Consider the following 17,707-nt stretch of genomic DNA (forward strand, 5'->3'; position numbering starts at 1 on the left):
CCCATGAAGTGATGGGACCAGATGCCATGATCTTCGTTTTCTGAATGTTGAGCTTTAAGCCGACTTTTTCACTCTCCTCTTTCACTTTCATCAAGAAGTCAGTAAAAAGGCTGAGATCAATTATCTTTTCACAAGGATGGACAGTGTGACTCCTGAGCAAGAATCATTTTTAAGCCCTTCAAATAAACCAGACTCCTTTTCATTGTGTGATCTAAAATGTATTTGAAAAAGTGCATAAAAGTAAATAGACTATAAAGGTACAACTTAATTGTTATGAAGTGAATATCAGTGTAACCACTGCCCAGGCCAAGAAATAGGACACGGCTGATACCCACACTTAGCCGCTACCCCACTCACAAAGCAGTCCCCATCCCTTCCCTGGGAACAGACGCTTGCTTTTATGATGACATTTCCAAGTCTTTGAAAAATACTTCACTACTTAATTATTCATCCCTGGATAGAATAACTGTAGGTTAGTTTTGCCTGTTTTCAAACTTTTTATAAATCTATCATACCATATGCACTTTTCTGTGTTTTGCCCTTTTTTTTTTTTTTTTGGCCATTATTGTGTTTATAAAATTTATACCTGTTGTCATGTGTAGTTGTAGTTCATTCATTTTCATTCCCTTAGAGCATTCCACGGAATTAAAATACCATGATATATATATATATATATATGTGTGTGTGTATATATATGTGTGATATATTTATATAACATACACTTATTTATGCTATTGCTGTGTAATTCATTTTTTAAAGGCAAGGCTCTGCAAAGCTACACTCTTTTTGTAGTTCAGTCATGACCCAGTGTTCATGAAGCAAAACTTTCCCCACCATTTCTAACACCTCTTGCCACCTTTAAAACTGTCTAAAGTCTAAATTGCAAAGCCAAGGAGCAATACCCCAAAGTCTACATAAGAAAAAAAAAGGAGTCATTCTTAATAGTAGAATCAAAAGCGAGTCTTCTGAACCCTCCTATACTGTTGGTAGGAATGAAAATTTGTGCAGCCACTATAGAAACAGTATGGAGGTTCCTCAAAGAACTAAAAATAGAGTTGTCATACAATTCTGTGATCCCACTCTTGGGAAAATATCTGAAAAAAAAAACCTCTAATTTGAAAAGACGCACACTCCAATGTTAATAGCAGCACTGTTTACAATAGCCGAGATATGGAAGTAACCCAAATGTCCATCAACAGAGAAGTGGGTAAAGAAGATGTGGTATATTTATACCATGGAATATTACTCAACCATAAAAAGAATGAAATGATGCCAATTGCAACCACATGGGTGGACCTAGAGATCATCATATGAAGTGAAGTAAGCCAGAAAGAGAAAGACAAGTGTCTTATGATATCATGTATATGTGGAATTTAAGAAATTATACAAATGGATGCATTTACAGAACAAAAATAGACTCGCAGACATAGGAAACAAACCTATGGCTACCAAAGGGGATGGAGGGGAGGAATCAGCTAGGAGTTTAGATTAGCAGATACACACTACTATATATAAAATAGATAAACAAGTTCCTGCTGTGGAGCACAGGGAACTATACTGAATATCCTATAATAAACCATAATGGTTTATTATAGGCTTGTGGAAAAAGAATGTGTGTGTGTATATATATATGTATAACTGAATGTATATCTATTTCTCTCTCTATATGTGTGTGTATATAATTGAATCACTTAGCTGTATAGTAGAAATTAACACAACATTGCAAATCAACTATATTTCAATAAAATAATTTTTTTTTAAACATGAACCTTTCTGATCTGGCTCCTACCCCAGAGAAGTCACACGAACGGCCCAAAGTAATTACCTCAGCATCAAGTGAAGGCTGAAAACCCACCCACTCAGTCTCAGTTCCATCTGTACCAAATCAAAGCCCATTAGGTAGGACAGTGTCACAACTGAATGGTACCTGGGAGGCTTGTGGCCCTTGGCTCCCCTGAGGTCCTGGAATCCCTGGGCATTTGCAAAACTGACAGCAACACGTCCTCTCTGCAATGTTCCCCTGGGAAAAAGAAACACTGAGTGAGAAGCCGCGGTGTGGAAATTCATCACATAAGAACTGAACTGACGCAAATCATAATTCACCACCTACAGCCCGTCCTCTCTCATTGGGTGAGGGACTGCAAAGAATAAGAGGGTTTTTTTTGTTTTTTTTTTTTAACCTTGAAGAGAAAGCATCAGATTAGCAATTGTACGGGCAACATACCTTCTCCAAGGAAATGATCTCTATTTATAGAAGGGGCACTCACGACACAGATGACCACTGGTTGGTTCCTAGTCGACAGGCTCTTGTTTCTTGGGATTTCTGCAGCAGAAACTGCTGGGGTTTTGTGTGTGTGTGTGTGTGTGTGTGTGTTTTTAATTATTATTTGATTAGGGGTTGGTTGGGTTTTTAGTTTCCTCAGCTTTCATTTGGTGAGATGACAAAGGGTGAAAGGTCATGGGGAAACAAAAACCAATGCTCTGGGCTGTCACACTTTTTCATATGCTAAAGACCATGTACTGAATTTAGGGCAAACAAGGGAATCTTTGAGAATATTCATCAAGATTTCAGTCGTGTTCCCAGGGCATTTTTTAAAAAGATTTATCTATTTATTTTTGACTGCACTAGGTCTTCATTGTCGAGGGCTTTCCTAGTTGCCCCAAGCAGGGACTATGTTGCTGTGTGTGGAGCACAGGCTCTGGGCACTCAGGCTTCAGCAGTTGTGGCACATGGGCTTAGTTGCCCTGAGGCATGGAATATTCCTGGAACCCACGTCTCCTGCACTGGCAGGTGGATTCTTAACCACTGGACCACAGGGAAGACCTCCCAGGGCATTTCGAATAACATGGGGTTTTTGTTCAGCAACTCACCAGATACTGTGATAGCATACTGCCCAGTTCCTTCATTCCAATGGTCAGGTGAGTCCTGTAGTCAAACCCTTTTCCAAATTCGAAGCTGGAAAACTCATCGTGAGCGGTTTCATTTAGGGACACTACCAGCAAAGCATCAAGTCCTAGGCAGCAAAAAAGTGGTGATAAAACCCAAGGAATCACACTCCCGAAAGAAGGAAAGCCCATCTATTTCCTTCCAGTGAACATGATTCAAAGAATCAGAAAGAGGGGGAAATAAGAGAAAGAAGTGCTCTTGACATTGAAGAACCCAACAGCAGCATTGCCTGCATCTTTTGTACACACGTGAGGCACTGGTTCCTGACTTCAGCACGAAATCTAAGAAATCTTACACAAAAAGACTAGCAGAAGACTGTGTTTGATACCTCACCACCAGTCCTAATGAAGTTCTTGGGCATTTGAAAGCAATTTTTAAGAAAGGTAGCTAGTAACATACTTTTTCTCACCACTTTAAAAATTGAAGTATTGTGTAAAAAAATTTACAGTGTTGTGTTAGTTTGAAGGGCACAGCAAAGTTATTCAGTTATATATATACAAACACATAGGTTATTCTAAGATGCCTAATATATGTCAGTATCTGTGCTCTACAGTAGGTCCCTGCTGTTCATCTGTCTTATACATACTTGAGCATATGTTAATCTCAAACTCCTAATTTATCTGCCCCACCACTATCCCCTTTGATAACCATACGTTTGTCTTCTATGTCTGTGAGTCTATATCTGTTTTGTAAATATTTGTCTTTCTCTCTCTGACCTACTTCACTTGGGCTTCCCTCATGGCTCAGCTGGTAAAGAATCCGCCTGCAATATGGGAGACATGGGTTCGATCCTTGGGTTGAGAAGATCCCCTGGGGAAGGGAAAGGCTACCCCCCTCCAGTGTTCTGGCCTGGAGAATTCATGGATGGAGGCAAGGGTAATTAATGCAGGGGGATACAGAAGCCCAGCACCCCTGCCTGAAGTGTACAGCCTGTGCTCCAGAGTCCCTCGGGAATCAGACCAAGGTGAGGACTTCATGGAAACACACCCTCGTCCACAACCTCCACTTCTCTTTGCTGCTTCTCTATCTCGGTAAGCCACGCACACACAATTTCCTCTCCCAGATGCAACTTCTAGGGACCCTAAGACATTTCCTATTGTGTCTGATTTTCCATGGGAAAGACTGCGTCGTGGATTTTGAAAAGCACTCCTCACTGCTTCTCCCCTGTCCATGTCATAGTTTCAGATGAGCTGGGAGCAGAAATGGAGCATCACAGACAGAGACAGCAAGCGTCTTAGGTTCCCTAGAAGCTGCATCTGGGAGAGGAATCTGTGTGTGCGTGGCTTACCGAGGTAGAGAGAGAAGCAGCAAAGAGAAGTGGAGGTTGTGGACAAGGATGTCTCCATGAAGTCCTCGCCTTGGTCTGATTCCCGAGGGACTCTGGAGCACAGGCTGTATACTTCAGGCAAGGGTGCTGGGCTTCTATAGCCCTCTGTATTAATTACCCTTGCCTCCATCCATCAGGTGGAATACGTTATAACCCCAACCTCCTCTCCAAGAATCAGGTCACTGGTCGGGTCAGTCATAGGCACCGGGCTATAGAAGCACTTGACTGTGGCATTTGCAGTATCTGGGGGATGCATGTGTGGTCAAGAGGGGTTGGGCAGGGCACCAGTGGCATTTGCTTCAAGGGGCCGGGCAAACCCCAAGTTCCAGAGCACCCGCGTAGGTAGAGACTTGTTTAGCACATCCCCTGCTTCATTATTTACATTTTCAATTTCAAGTTTACCTGCTTCCCTGAGCCTGTCCGATTGATCTTCAAGCATCATTTTGCTTTCACCCCCAAGACCATCTGAAAAGATGAGCAACACCTGGAGAAAGAGGTGAGCATAGAATGGGACGACTCGAGAACAAAACGTATAACTGGGAGGGAGAAACTAACGAACGGACATGGAGATGGGAGCTAGAAAGTGACTTGGTTACCTGTCCTTGGGATGTAGACACATTCTCAAAGGTGTCCCACATGGACTGCAGGAACTGCGCATCCAGGTGAGTCGGTCCGTTGACGGTGACTTGCAGGAGGCTGTCAAATATTGTTTGCTGGTAGATTTGGAACTCGGCAGGGACGTTCTGGCCACTGTTCACCTTAAAGGCCACGCTCACCTGCACCTCTGCACCTGCCCCGCAGCTGACACCCCTGATGGAGGTGATGTCCTCTAAGATGCTTGGGAGGTATGACTGCAGCCGGGGGTGGCCATGGAACAATGGCTGACCCGGCAGGTGAGTGGAAATGTCGAAGCCAACCACAATCTCCATAAAGCAGTCTGGAGATCAAGGAAAACAAGGCCACATTAATGACCAGCCAGGAGTAAGGAAGGGCAGAGGGTTCTGAAAAGGCAGAGCATCACGGTATAGGGCTGGAGGGTCTCTAGGACCCAAAACTGTCTCATAAGGAGAATACTAGCTGCTGGGTCAGCATGCAATACAGGTGTTTCTTCTGTCCCCTTTCAAATGTTACACGTTTCAGGGGCTATTTGAAGTCTAATCCTGGTTTATTCTCAGGCTGGCTTCATGTGTATGTGTGTGTGTGTGCATGCATGCATATTTTCTTCACGTAATGAGGACATATTATGATGAATATAATTATAAAATATTTGGATCGTTCTTAGAGTTTACTTAGTCCAGAGGCCATCAACTCAGTCAGCAACAAAGGACAGGAGGGTCATGTTATCAAGTCAAGCGGGCAGTGGGTGAGAAAGTGAACGCAGAGCAATGACCCATCTGTTCACCATTCACTTCCAACTGAGAGTCGCTGTGTGGGAAAGGGGGCCCAGGCCGGTCACATTGTCTGATTTTTTCAGAGAAGCCTGAAATCTACATTTTAATGTGAAACCTCGAGTCTGTAAATACGATCAACTAATTTCACGAGATCACAACACCAAATAGGACAAACTCAATTCAGCAGCGAGTTGCTACTTGGTCACCCATGACCCTGTCCAGTTGCTCGTCTTACACACAAGGAGATGGTGAGGCAGGGAAGCTGCTGCTGCTGAACCAGAGCCGGAACCCTGGCTTTCTGATTCCAGTCCTGGACTCCTCTACCACTGTCATCTGCCCCCAGTGAGCACCCCACCAGACAGCTTCGAAAAACCAATGTGGTTTGTAAAAGAACTGTCTTCCATCATAGTAAGTCTAGAAACAGAAGGCCTGTGGGGAATTTCTGCTGTTGCACAAATTCCATAAAATATTATCCTTCACTGATGCTCTGTCCTCCCAACTCCCAGTCCCAAGTGTACAGAACCTGAGTCCTGCACACAGCTCTCAGTTGGAGCTGAAGAATGACATCCCCATCAGATGGACCACAGCTCTACATTTATTTTCTTCAGTCCCAACCCATGTGACTCACTTCCATGACGCACCTGGCCTTTGCAGCCATCAGCCCCGGTGACCTTTGGAAATTAAATAATCCCCAAGGCCAATTCAAATCTTTACTATGTTATGATTATACAGATGCCATCATTCAAAGATGAAAATGTACCAGACATGTGCTGATACAGTTGACACAGACAGACACATACACAGACGTGCACACACACGCACACATACTGAGTCCCTTACAAGATGGTTCAACAAAATTAAAATAGGAAAAAGTAAAATCAGCGAATGCTTATTTTGCTTACTTCCTGTGGAATGCAGGGAATAGCTCTGGGACTTTCGGAATCAGAGAGGATAGAAATAGAAGGCTGAGTTCCAAGTGTTAAGAAGAATATAACCCCTGGATTGTAGTGGAAGAGAAGGCTGAGCCGGGCACACAACCCAGGGCATCCTCTGGCCTCTGAACCCTTTCCCCTGCCTCTGGGGAAGGCTGACCAATCCCAGACTTTTGGAAACAGAGGAGACGCCTATTCTCATTGCATATTATTCTAAACCACATCCTGTTAGATTCACCCAAAGACACCCTGGGAAATGGACAACCAGGAAGCTGCAATCAAACAAAAGCAAAGGAACAAAGGTGCACTTACTGGTTTTCCCGCAACTCTTGCAGATTTCACGGATCATTCTTTTTTTCACATCCACATTCTTTAATTTATCAAAGTCTTGAAAAGTGATGATTTTTTCAGAACTGCCCGTTATCGGCAGGAGCTGTTCCTTGTAAACATCTCCTATGCCCAGAGCCAGAATACAAATGCCAGCTTCTCTCAGGGCCTCCACTGCCTTTGACACATCATAGCGGGGACCCCCAGATGTGATGACCACCAAAGTCTGAGGGACACCAGCGCTCCTTCTGCCGCCAGCGGATGGCTCAAACATAATGCCCACTTTTCTCAGGGCCAAGTCTATTCGCGGAAGGCCCTTGCTCTTGGTGATAGCTTGAATCCGAGACTTCCACTCGGTTTTAGTCAGAGAGTTCTGTAACTCGATGATTTCTTGGTAGCGGCTCCCAAATTGGGCCATCCCAATTTTCATCCTCTCAGATGGAATGTCAAAATTATCAATTAAGTCTGACAAGAAAGTTGTCATGGTAACAAAGTCTGAATCAGATACCATGTCAGAGCCATCACAAAAGAAAATCACATCAGCTTCTGGAATGTCACAGGCTGCAATTGAAAAAAAAAAGAATCACTGATTGTCCTCAACAATCATTCTAAATTTCCCCTTCGCTCAAATATTTAATTGCTTCTACTAAATCCTCACACTCATGGCAAATTGAGACGAGATAACAGATGAGAGGTCACAATTGGCCTTCAAAGAGAAGAGAAAGTAGTGGTGAGGAAAAGCTTAATAGGCTTTGTTTCAAATTTAATAATTTACATGATACATCTGAAAGGACACTGAAAGCTACTCTGAGAAAGGAAGGAAGAAGTTTGACTAGATTGACTATAGTCACTGAAAGGTCATTGCAAAGGCCTGAAATCCATTCAACACTCCCACACCAGAACATCCACCCAAGCTGAGTGCCACTGTACTTGAGTGCGGATCCCTTTTATCCTTAAATCCAGCACTTTTTTCTGCTACAAATTGCTTTAATAATATCACAGCCCAAATATTGAAATCTCATGGACAAGTGTTAGTCAACATTGGTTACAGGGTCGTCTTTCTGAAGTCCCACGTGACATGACCCAAAACGAGGAATGATCTTTTACGCTCAGTTTCCATCAAATGCAAAGGCTGGGATGGAGCTGTACTAAAGTGCTCAGTGAAGGTAACTGGGATGATGGGGCGTGCATCATGGACTTCTTTTGCCTCTTCTGCTTCCCCCTCTTTCCTTCAGAGCTGTGCCCCCCTAATAAACATCTTGCATCCAAAAGTTAGACTATTATCTCAACATCTATCTCAAAACTCCGTCTTGACACCTACCTCCAAAAGTAGGTGTGGGAGATGAGAAGAAAGCAGTCCACAAAGAAAAGACTCTAGTCTTACTAATAGTCCTAGATTTGGTGGGGATCCAGGGATAAATAAGAGTCCCAGCCTGCCCAATGAACTCAGTCTTGTTACAAGGACAAATAAGGAAGCAGCAAGCATGTGTTAGATGCTACCATCTGGAGAAATAGAAGGTGCAGGAGTCAGGGGACACAGCAGAGACACCGACATGTGCTGGGTCAGAAACTGGCAAACAAAATCTGAAAGGTGACAAGCAAGCTAGATGCAGCCAGGGGAAGCCGTGGGCTGGCGTGTTTGTGCTGGGCAAGTGATGCACGCGAAGACGAAGGGACTTCAGGATGACTAGGGAGGCTGGGAAGCAGGGGGCAACTGAGGTTGGAGATGTCAGCAGGACCTACTTGGAACTCAGGAGTTTAGAAACGGTAACCTGCAGTAACCTGCAGTAACATAGCCTAGTTTGTATCAGAAAGATGCCTTGGGGACAGTCATGTTTTCTTAAAGAGGATACCCACATTCTGTATCTGAAACCAAGAATCTGAATTTATTGCTTACTTAAGTAAAGTAGGGTTGTGGAGATCAGACGTAGTTTTACTCAGCCCAGCAAATGCTGGTCTGGCACAAGATCTGGGGGAAGGTTTTGTTTGGGGTTGGAGGATTTCACAGAGAAGGGAGTGGGTTAATGTCAGTGGACAAACCACAATTTGTGTTGGAAACAAAAGTAGGTTTCAAGCTAGTAGAGAGGAAGGGAGGGAGGTGGAAAGGAAAAAAAGAAGGAAGTTGGAAAAAGGGAGGGAAAAAGAAAGAAGAAAGGAAGCTAGCTGGTTGGTTGATGTGTTTGCCATGTGGGGAGGACCAGGCCAGTACCTGGGAAGGATTCCAGGCTTCCAAGGAGGCACAGTGACCCTCCTAGAGGGTGGGTTGATCTCCGCTGCTTTTAGGTCAGGTGGCAAATCTCACCCCTTGCTCACTCAGACATGATGCCTCCAGCTTGTCCTACTCCAGGGGTATCTCCTGGTTCAGCTCTGACCCCTTCCTTCCTGGTTCCTGGAAACTGGTCTCTGTTACCCATTCAATCCCACTCCTGGCCTTGATTCAGAAAAGCTCACAGCCCTGGTTGAACTTTCAGGGTGCTGGAATCCCTGCAGTGATTCCCTGTAGGAATCACTTCCTACAGGGTGCTGACAATCCCATTTAGAGGGTCCTAGAACCTTGAAAACAAAAGCCTATCTGTTCAAAGCATGAAACTTTCCACTTGAGTTTGGCCTGAACCTGATACAGAGTAGTTGCACTGGGACCATCAAGCAAATGCGCAGCACAGGCAACCATGAAATGGGGACAGCTGAATAGGGCCCTAGGAAGAGCGAAGGAAAGGGAAAGGAGAGGCCTGACAGCAAGGAACGCTTCTGCAAGCTTCTCCTATAACGTCTTCAGTACAGCAGCGAAGGACCTTTAGATGTTGCTGAATCAAGAATGCATTTCTCTCAGAGCTGAGAAAACTGGTAGCCTGAGTAGAGGAACGTTCAGCCCATGCCATCTGGGTGATGGGAAGCCAAGCGTAATCACTTATTTTTTTTGTGTAAACTTGTATTGCTACACCAACTTTAAAAGCACAACTCACCCTCTTGCGAGTTGTTACACATACTGTCTTGCACAGGCAGGTAAATATCTTTCAGTTTGTCGAAACCACTGACATGGATAGTGTAGTTTTTATCCCCCGCCATGGTCTCCAGTTCCGCTTGGTCAGCCGCACCTACACCCACTGCGTAAATGATGACGCCTTTGGCTCTTAATTTTGAGGCCGCCTCACCGAGCTTATCTCTGTCGTGAGATACCCCATCTGTGATAACGATCAGCATCTGCCTCACATTTTGTTTGATACGGCTGCCGTGTTCCTCTGTGATCATGTCATTCGCGCGCTCCAGAGCCTTGGCGGTGTAGGTTCTTCCCGCCGTATCCCTGCGCCTCCTCAGATGCTCGATGATGGCTGGTTTACTGGAGTACTTGTTGAGGTAGAAAAGAACCTCGGGGTCATCTGAGTATCTGAGCGCTCCAAACCGAACGCGGTCCAGGCCCACGTCTGATTTCTTCACCAGGTGGATGGTGAGGTTGATCATGTGTTCTTGGTCCTCGGGGTTGATGCTGCCTGAGTGGTCCAGCACGAACACGACATCTAACTGCTGAATCCGTTTACAATCTGAAAGCAGAAGAGAGCAGGCATGACAGGCTTCTGCAGTGCATCCTGCACAGATTCCTAGAAGGGAAACCAGTTATGTGTGCCTTGTACCTCTCACGTGCCAGACACCTCACTGCTCTTAGGGATGGCTGATGCCATTTTAAAGAGAAAAGAAACTTCAGGCTCAGAGATGTTCAACTTGCCCACATCACGATCCTAAGGACACTGGCGCTCCTATCTATGATGATCAGATAGGAGCGCTCCTAACTCCATGATCAGATCAGCACTTTCCACACCTCCCTACTCTGTTCTGCTAAACCGCTTCAGGTCCTTTACAACAACGTTTGCTAAGCAGGCTTTCACCTGGAAGGAAATGTCAGGAGATGAGTCAGTGTAGTACAGTGGTGAGCCATGACTGATTCTTGCCAGACTGGCCTGCATTTTTGAAGGGCTCGGGGGCTCAGTGTACAACCTTGGAGTTTCTGTCTCGCCCCTTCAGACTCCAGCTGTCGCCTCAGCTTCCGGTAGATAAATTTTCCTCTGTGCTCCATGTGTCTTCACATTTATTTGTGGCCCTCCCTCTGACCTTCCCAAGCTGGAGCCCAGAAAATCCCACACAGGGGAAGAGCTAAGACACTTGTCACCACACCCTAGCCCCAAGCCCTCCTCCTCCGTAGAAGCCAAGCACCCACTCTGGGTGGACCCCCAAAGTATGAGCTTATTTCCACTCTTCCTCCCCTGAGTAGCTTAAGCACATGCTTCCCAATGGTTCACCCTCTACCTGCCAACCTTACCTCCAATCCTTATTTCTGGCAGTGAGATCTCCAAGTTTTCAAGGATCTTCCATTGCAGATGAGCCCAGGCCATGTACGAAGAATGACTCGCCATGATTTGGCAATGAGTCATATGAGTCATAACTCAATACATATTTATGAGTTGACTTGATACACATTTATAAATTTACCTGATAAATTTATAAACCGAATGTACAAGTCAGCTAAAATTCTACCTTATGCTATAGACAGGGCCTCTACAAATATGACATTTCTCAATGAAGAAAGGCCAGGAAGAACCCTTTGGATTTCAAAGGTGGAGCTGTGGCCTTACTTCGAGCCCTTCTTAGAATATCTCCACAATGCCAAGAGTTTGGGAATTACTGCCATACATGGAGGAAGAAGAAAAATTCCAGTTAAGCCTTTCCAAGAGAAATCTTAGGGCCATTGCCTAAAGCTCAGTTTATACTAAGACATCTTACTTGTTAACCTTCTGAAATTTTGAACAACAAAGTCCAAAGGAGGTTTCTATTGCCATAGGAACAGCATACAACAAAGTGACTAATGTTTTGGTTTCTTCTGTTAGTTGTAGCCAAAACACAGATAACAGCAGCACATGATAGATTTAAAAGACCTGGTGGTGTTAGCCTTACATGTGAATTTATAGCAAGTTCTGACACAAGTCATTAAAATTGATGGGCTCAAACCTAAGGTTGCTTAATCCAATTTGAAAAGCACTATAGTTTGTCAGATAAAAGTGATGACTCCAAGAGATCAATTTAAGTAAAGTAACAAATTAAAATTTTCCAAAAGGATAGGTATATGAACAGGCAAATGGAAACTACTTAGCTGAGAGAGGGTAAGAAGACTAATGTAAGGAATAAAAATATACACTGTATCTTTACAAAGAAGGTGCAGAGTTGTGCTTTGGATACTGGACCTAATTTAACTGAGAGGAAGATGGCTGTATATTTCTAATTACACATTCTTATGTGTACATACTTAACAGTGGTTATAGGTAGCCAGGAGAAGGCAATGGCACCCCACTCCAGTACTCTTGTCTGGAAAATCCCATGGACGGAGGAGCCTGGTGGGCTGCAGTCCATGGGGTCGCTAAGAGTCGGACACGACTGAGTGACTTCACTTTCACTTTTCATTTTCATGCATTGGAGAAGGAAATGGCAACCCACTCCAGTACTCTTGCCTGGAGAATCCCAGGGACGGAGGAGTCTGTTGGGCTGCTGTCTATGGGGTCTCACAGAGTCGGACACGACTGAAGTGACTTAGCAGCAGCAGCACAGGTAGCCAAGAAACAATGTGGGAGAATCATTTGGGATTAAAAATTGACTGGAAAATCTAGGTATACAGGTATTAAAAAGCTGGAAATTTAATGTAAAATTCTGAGACCTCCTTGGTATATGTGGCTTCCTGGTGGCTCAGCAGTAAAGAACCTGCCTGCAATGCAGGAGAAGTGGCAAGAGCCGCAGGATCGATTCCTGGGTTGGGAAGATCCCCTAGAGAAGGACGTGGTAACCCACTCAAGTATTCTCTTGGTATATCTATTTGAAGTCATCAAAATCAGACTATATGTTTCCAAATTAGCAGACAAAACTGTTATTCTGGAATATCCCTGGGTATTTCACTTAAGTATACAGCCCTGAGATCATGGCTTTTAACGTAGCATAGCTAAGACCAACACTTAACACCAAAGTCCAGTTAGAGGCCAAGTCTGAAGTCCAAGTCTCTGTCCACCCCACTATAAAGTCAACAGCTTGCGTCCTGAAGGATAAGAGGGTCACTTACCATGAAGGGCACACACGCGAAAGATGAGTTTACTCTCTATTGCCTTTAGATCATCGAATTTCTCAACGTGGAAGATCAGGCTGCCATCCCCGCTGATCTCCTCCAGCTGAGTCCTGTTGGCCCCGTATACCCCAACAGAGAAGATGACCACACCTTTGTCCCGAAGAGCTTTTGCGGGGTCTCTCACATCATCCTGGGCTTCTCCATCAGTGATAAGGATGAGAAACTTTTTTACCATTGAGCGGCCCCCCTTGGACTCGGTGAAGTATGGATCCACAAAGGTTATCGCACTTCCAGTCAAAGTATTGTCACTGATGGGGGACATGCCATCTATTGCATCAGAAATTTCTTTTTGTGTAAAGTATTTGTCAAGCTGAAATTCTTCCTTACTATAATGACTGAATTGAACTACACCAACTCGGCTTTTGTCTTCACCAATCTGAATCTTATCTAACAGGTTTTTCATGAAAGTTTTCATTTTCTCAAAATTTTCAGGTCCTATACTGCCAGAACTGTCCACCAGAAACATGATGTCAGCCTTCATGCTTTCACATCCTGCATGTAATCAAAAAGGCCAGAAATATACCAGGTTGGCATGGTTATCAGAACATGCAAGAGACAGTAAAGCAGAAATAAATACTTTAATCAGTAAATATCAAAAATTAACTCAAGCAACTGCCACTGCATTTAAAAATTTTATCTGCTTCTTTTGTAGTAGTCTGCTGACTATAACCCTAAATTAGAAATTCATTGAAGATTATCTAAAAATTTTCAAAGAAGAAATGCAACTTCTAAAGTATATATTCATTCCCTCACTTACGCATGCATGCATTATGCACTTATTCATAATTCATAATTCTTCAAGTGTATGAAATGGCGAGCATCAGGCCATGTGTTAAGGATGCAGTGGTGATCAACAAAGAAAGTCAGAGAAAAGTAATCAATTTGGGGCACTAATATGACTAATATTTCAGGGTTTTATGTGTATTCTTGAAGCACAAAATTCTAAGTAACCTTTATATAGCATTTTTTTCTGGGATAATTTAAAGCAATTAAAAATATCAATATTAGAAATTGGGGTGAAAAGTTTTTACTAGAGATAATAAGTACATTAGTAAGCACATATTCATTCAACAGGGACTATTAACTTTATTTATACATAAAATGTGTTGATATGGACTGGAGGTGGGCATATATATGCATCTATATGGTGGCTCAGACGATAAAGAATCTGCCTGTAGTGCGGGAGACCCAGATTTGATTCCTGAGTCTGGAAGATCCCCTGGAGAAGGAAACAGCTATCTACTCAAGTATTCTTGCCTGGAAAATTCCATGGACAGAGGAGCCTGGTGGGCTACAGTCCATGGGGTCACAAAAAGTCAGACACGACTGAGTGACTCACACTTTCACTTCCACCTCATACATATCTGTACATATATACGCACATAGAAGATCAATTTCTATAAGTCATGAAAAAGTGCTATTAATTCATGTGTGTGTGTGTGTGTGTGTGTGTGTGTGTGCATGCTCAGTTGCTTCAGTCCTGTCTGACTCTTTAAGACCTTATGGACTGTAGCCTGACAGGATTCTCAGTCCATGGGATTCTCCAGGCAAGAATCTTGGAATGGCTTGCCATGCCCTCCTCCAGGGGATCTTCCCGACCCTGGGATGGAATCCACATGTCTGGCATCTCTTGCATTGAAGACAGATTCTTTACCATTGAGCCACCTGGGAAGCCATGTGTGTATACATATATATATTTACATATGTATACACACATATGCACCATAGTATTATATATATATAATATATATAGCATAAATTGTAAGTATATTGTCTTTAGCATGTATCTCCTTAGTCTTAACCTTTTCTTTCATTGTCACTGCCATTCTCTTACCAGCCCCTTCCTCAGTCCTCACAGAATCTATCCCATACTATTTGTATATGACCAGTTATCATCAACCATAGAAGAACTAAAACATGCCAACTATTTTTTTTTGCTTTCTTTTCTTTTTTTAAAATTTATTTACTTTCAATTGAAGGATAATTGCTGTACAGAATTTTGTTGTTTTCTGTCAAATCTCAACATGAATCAGCCATAGGTATATATATATTCCCTCCCTCTGGAAACTCCCGCCCATCTTCCTCCCCATCCCACTCCTCTAGGTTGATACAGAGCCCCTGTTTGATTTCCCTGAGACATACAGCAAATTTCCAAATGTTTACTATTTTTAATAATTTATATGAGGTCCACCGGAACTTCCTTGGTGACTCAGAGCTAACGAACCCAACTGCCAATGAAGGAGATGTAGGTTCAATCACTGAGTCAGGAAGATCCTGTGGAGAAAGAAATGGCAACCTACTCCAGTATTCTGGCCTGGGAAATCCCATGGACAAAAGGACCCTGGCAGGCTACAGTCCATGGGGCTGCAAAAGAGTTGGACATGACATTGTGACTAAAGAACAACAAAAACAACAACATAAGGCCCAGTAGGGGGATTAAAACCATTTGAGATCGACACTGCCCTGGGGCCATTTTGAAAGTTGTGAATAGGGAAGTTGCCAAAGATGTCTGAGGGTCTTGACAAATCCCCAGTGCTGGGAAGTGTGGAATGCTCTGTTCCACAAATAACATGTCAAAGGGGGAGATTTCTACATGCAGTCACTACTCACAGGATCTACCTCCTCATCAAAAAACCATAGCTTTGACTAGACGGAACTTTGTTGGCCAAAGAACTGATGCTTTTGAACTGTGGTGTTGGAAAAGACTCTTGAGAGTCCCTTGGACTGCAAGGAGATCCAACCCGTCCATCCTAAAGGAAATCAGTCCTGAATATTCATTGGAAGGACTGATGCTGAAGCTGAAGCTCCAATACTTTGGCCACCTGATGTGAAGAACTGACCCATTAGGAAAGACTCTGATGCTGGGAAAGATTGAAGGTGGGAGGAGAAGGGGATGACAGAGGATGAGATGGCTGGATGGCATCACCAACTCAATGGACATGAGTTTGAGTAAACTCCAGGAGTTGGTGATGGACAGGGAGGTGTGGAGTGCTGCAGTCCATGGGTTCACAAAGAATCGGACACAACTGAGTGACTGAACTGAACTGAACCTCCTCATCTCCCACTCCTCTATGTCAATAAAAGGATTTCAACCAGGAAGATGGCCACCCAGGTAAAGACTACATTTTCCAGGCTTCCTTGAAGCTAGATGTGACCCTGTGACTGTGGATTTGTTAGTAGCTATGAGGAGGAGTGATTTAACCCCTTCTGGGTCTGAACAATAAAACAATTGAGCCTGATGAGATGCCCCTGGTCCTATCTCCCTGTCCACAAAGGGAAGACGACGGGGTGTGGAGCTCCATCTTTGACCTACAGATAGTTACTATGTGTTGCAAATGGACCTGCCTCTTTGCTAGACCTGGAGTGCTCACCCCGGACAACTACGCAAGAGAAAAACCATATTCTGTGTTGTGTGGAATGGGGCCGTGTTGCTAGAGCCTCTTTTCCTGCCCGTGAATGGATACCCTGTGCCTCACTCCATCCACGTCTTCTCTAAGAGGAATGTTTTTCTTCTAGGCCCTCCAGCTTCTGCGTCTTGGTTTTTCTGCCTCTCTGTTCACCGTCTTGTGGCTCAGTTCCTTGACCACAGTTTGCCTCCTCCTTCAGGTATGCCAGGGTTTGGCAAATAAGAAATATTTAACAAATAAGAAATATCCTGGCCCTCCTCAGACTGGTCCCTGCCTTTGAAAAGACCTCAGTACAATCTATTTTATTTTTCCTGAAATCTTTTTACTTTCCTTGCCATCGACTCCAGGAAACATAAAGGAACTTGTATTCATACTGTTTCTAAGACATCCTGAAGACCCAGCTTTACTCCTGTCCATAACAGGACGAAAAAGATCAATAAAGTTATGGTTTAGGATTTTACTGCCCATGTTACTTACTTGCTGGCTTATTTTTCTTTGGATTTTAGTGGCTCAGAGAAACTTCCAACACAATTTCACCTTTGTAAGTTCAAGTAAAGTGAGCATTCTTTTCTTTTCCATACCAATGAACACCTTGACCAACTTTTACAATAATCACATTTTATGTAGCACTTACCATGGGCTAAGCCCTCCTCTAAATGCTCCACGTGCATTATTTCCTTTAAGCTTCATAATAAGCCTGCACATACAGGACCAAGCCAAGTAGACGGTAAGTAACCAATTCAAGGTCCACAGCAGGAATTTTCACATTGTTCTTCCTAACTTCTGTTACTTAATTTTTAGTCAGAACAAAAATGCAAGTATGTATTTGCATTATAAATAAAAAAAATAGGGGTTACATATGGACTAGGCATGCTTTCATAATAAAGAAATAACAGTTGGTATTTACTGTAAGGATACTCTGATGTAGGTACTGTCCTAATTTTATAGATGAGCAAGTACAAGTCTCAAGTAATGAAATGAGTTGAATCCTAACCCACTGAAAACCAGAGCCTGTTTTCTTTCCAGTGTTCTCATCTGCCTCCATTAATGTGTCTCACACACACACACACACACACACACACACACACACACAAATATAGGGCTTCCCTGGTAACTCAGGGTAAAAGAATCTGCATGCAATGCAGAACACTTGGGTTCAATCCCTGGGTCAGGAAGATCCCCTGAAGAAGGGAATGGCAACCCACCCCAGTACTCTTGC

The 17,707-nt window shown here is 43.6% G+C and overlaps 1 protein-coding gene across 2 annotated transcripts in view; it reads right to left on the reverse strand.

The window, feature by feature from the left end:
- The window catches only part of COL6A5 (collagen type VI alpha 5 chain), a 155,850-nt gene that overhangs the window by 94,757 nt on the left and 43,386 nt on the right, over positions 1–17,707 (reverse strand). For both annotated transcript variants that reach the window (XM_027549097.1, XM_027549107.1), the window contains exons 6-12: positions 13,019–13,573; positions 9,888–10,463; positions 6,910–7,485; positions 4,871–5,211; positions 4,677–4,758; positions 2,872–3,014; positions 1,928–2,020 (exon numbers count right to left, since the gene is read on the reverse strand). In XM_027549097.1, the coding sequence (XP_027404898.1) occupies positions 1,928–2,020; positions 2,872–3,014; positions 4,677–4,758; positions 4,871–5,211; positions 6,910–7,485; positions 9,888–10,463; positions 13,019–13,573 (2,366 nt within the window). The remainder of the gene's footprint in view (positions 1–1,927; positions 2,021–2,871; positions 3,015–4,676; positions 4,759–4,870; positions 5,212–6,909; positions 7,486–9,887; positions 10,464–13,018; positions 13,574–17,707) is intronic.

Source organism: Bos indicus x Bos taurus, chromosome 1 (assembly GCF_003369695.1).
Source record: "Bos indicus x Bos taurus breed Angus x Brahman F1 hybrid chromosome 1, Bos_hybrid_MaternalHap_v2.0, whole genome shotgun sequence".
Classification (NCBI taxonomy): domain Eukaryota; kingdom Metazoa; phylum Chordata; class Mammalia; order Artiodactyla; family Bovidae; genus Bos; species Bos indicus x Bos taurus.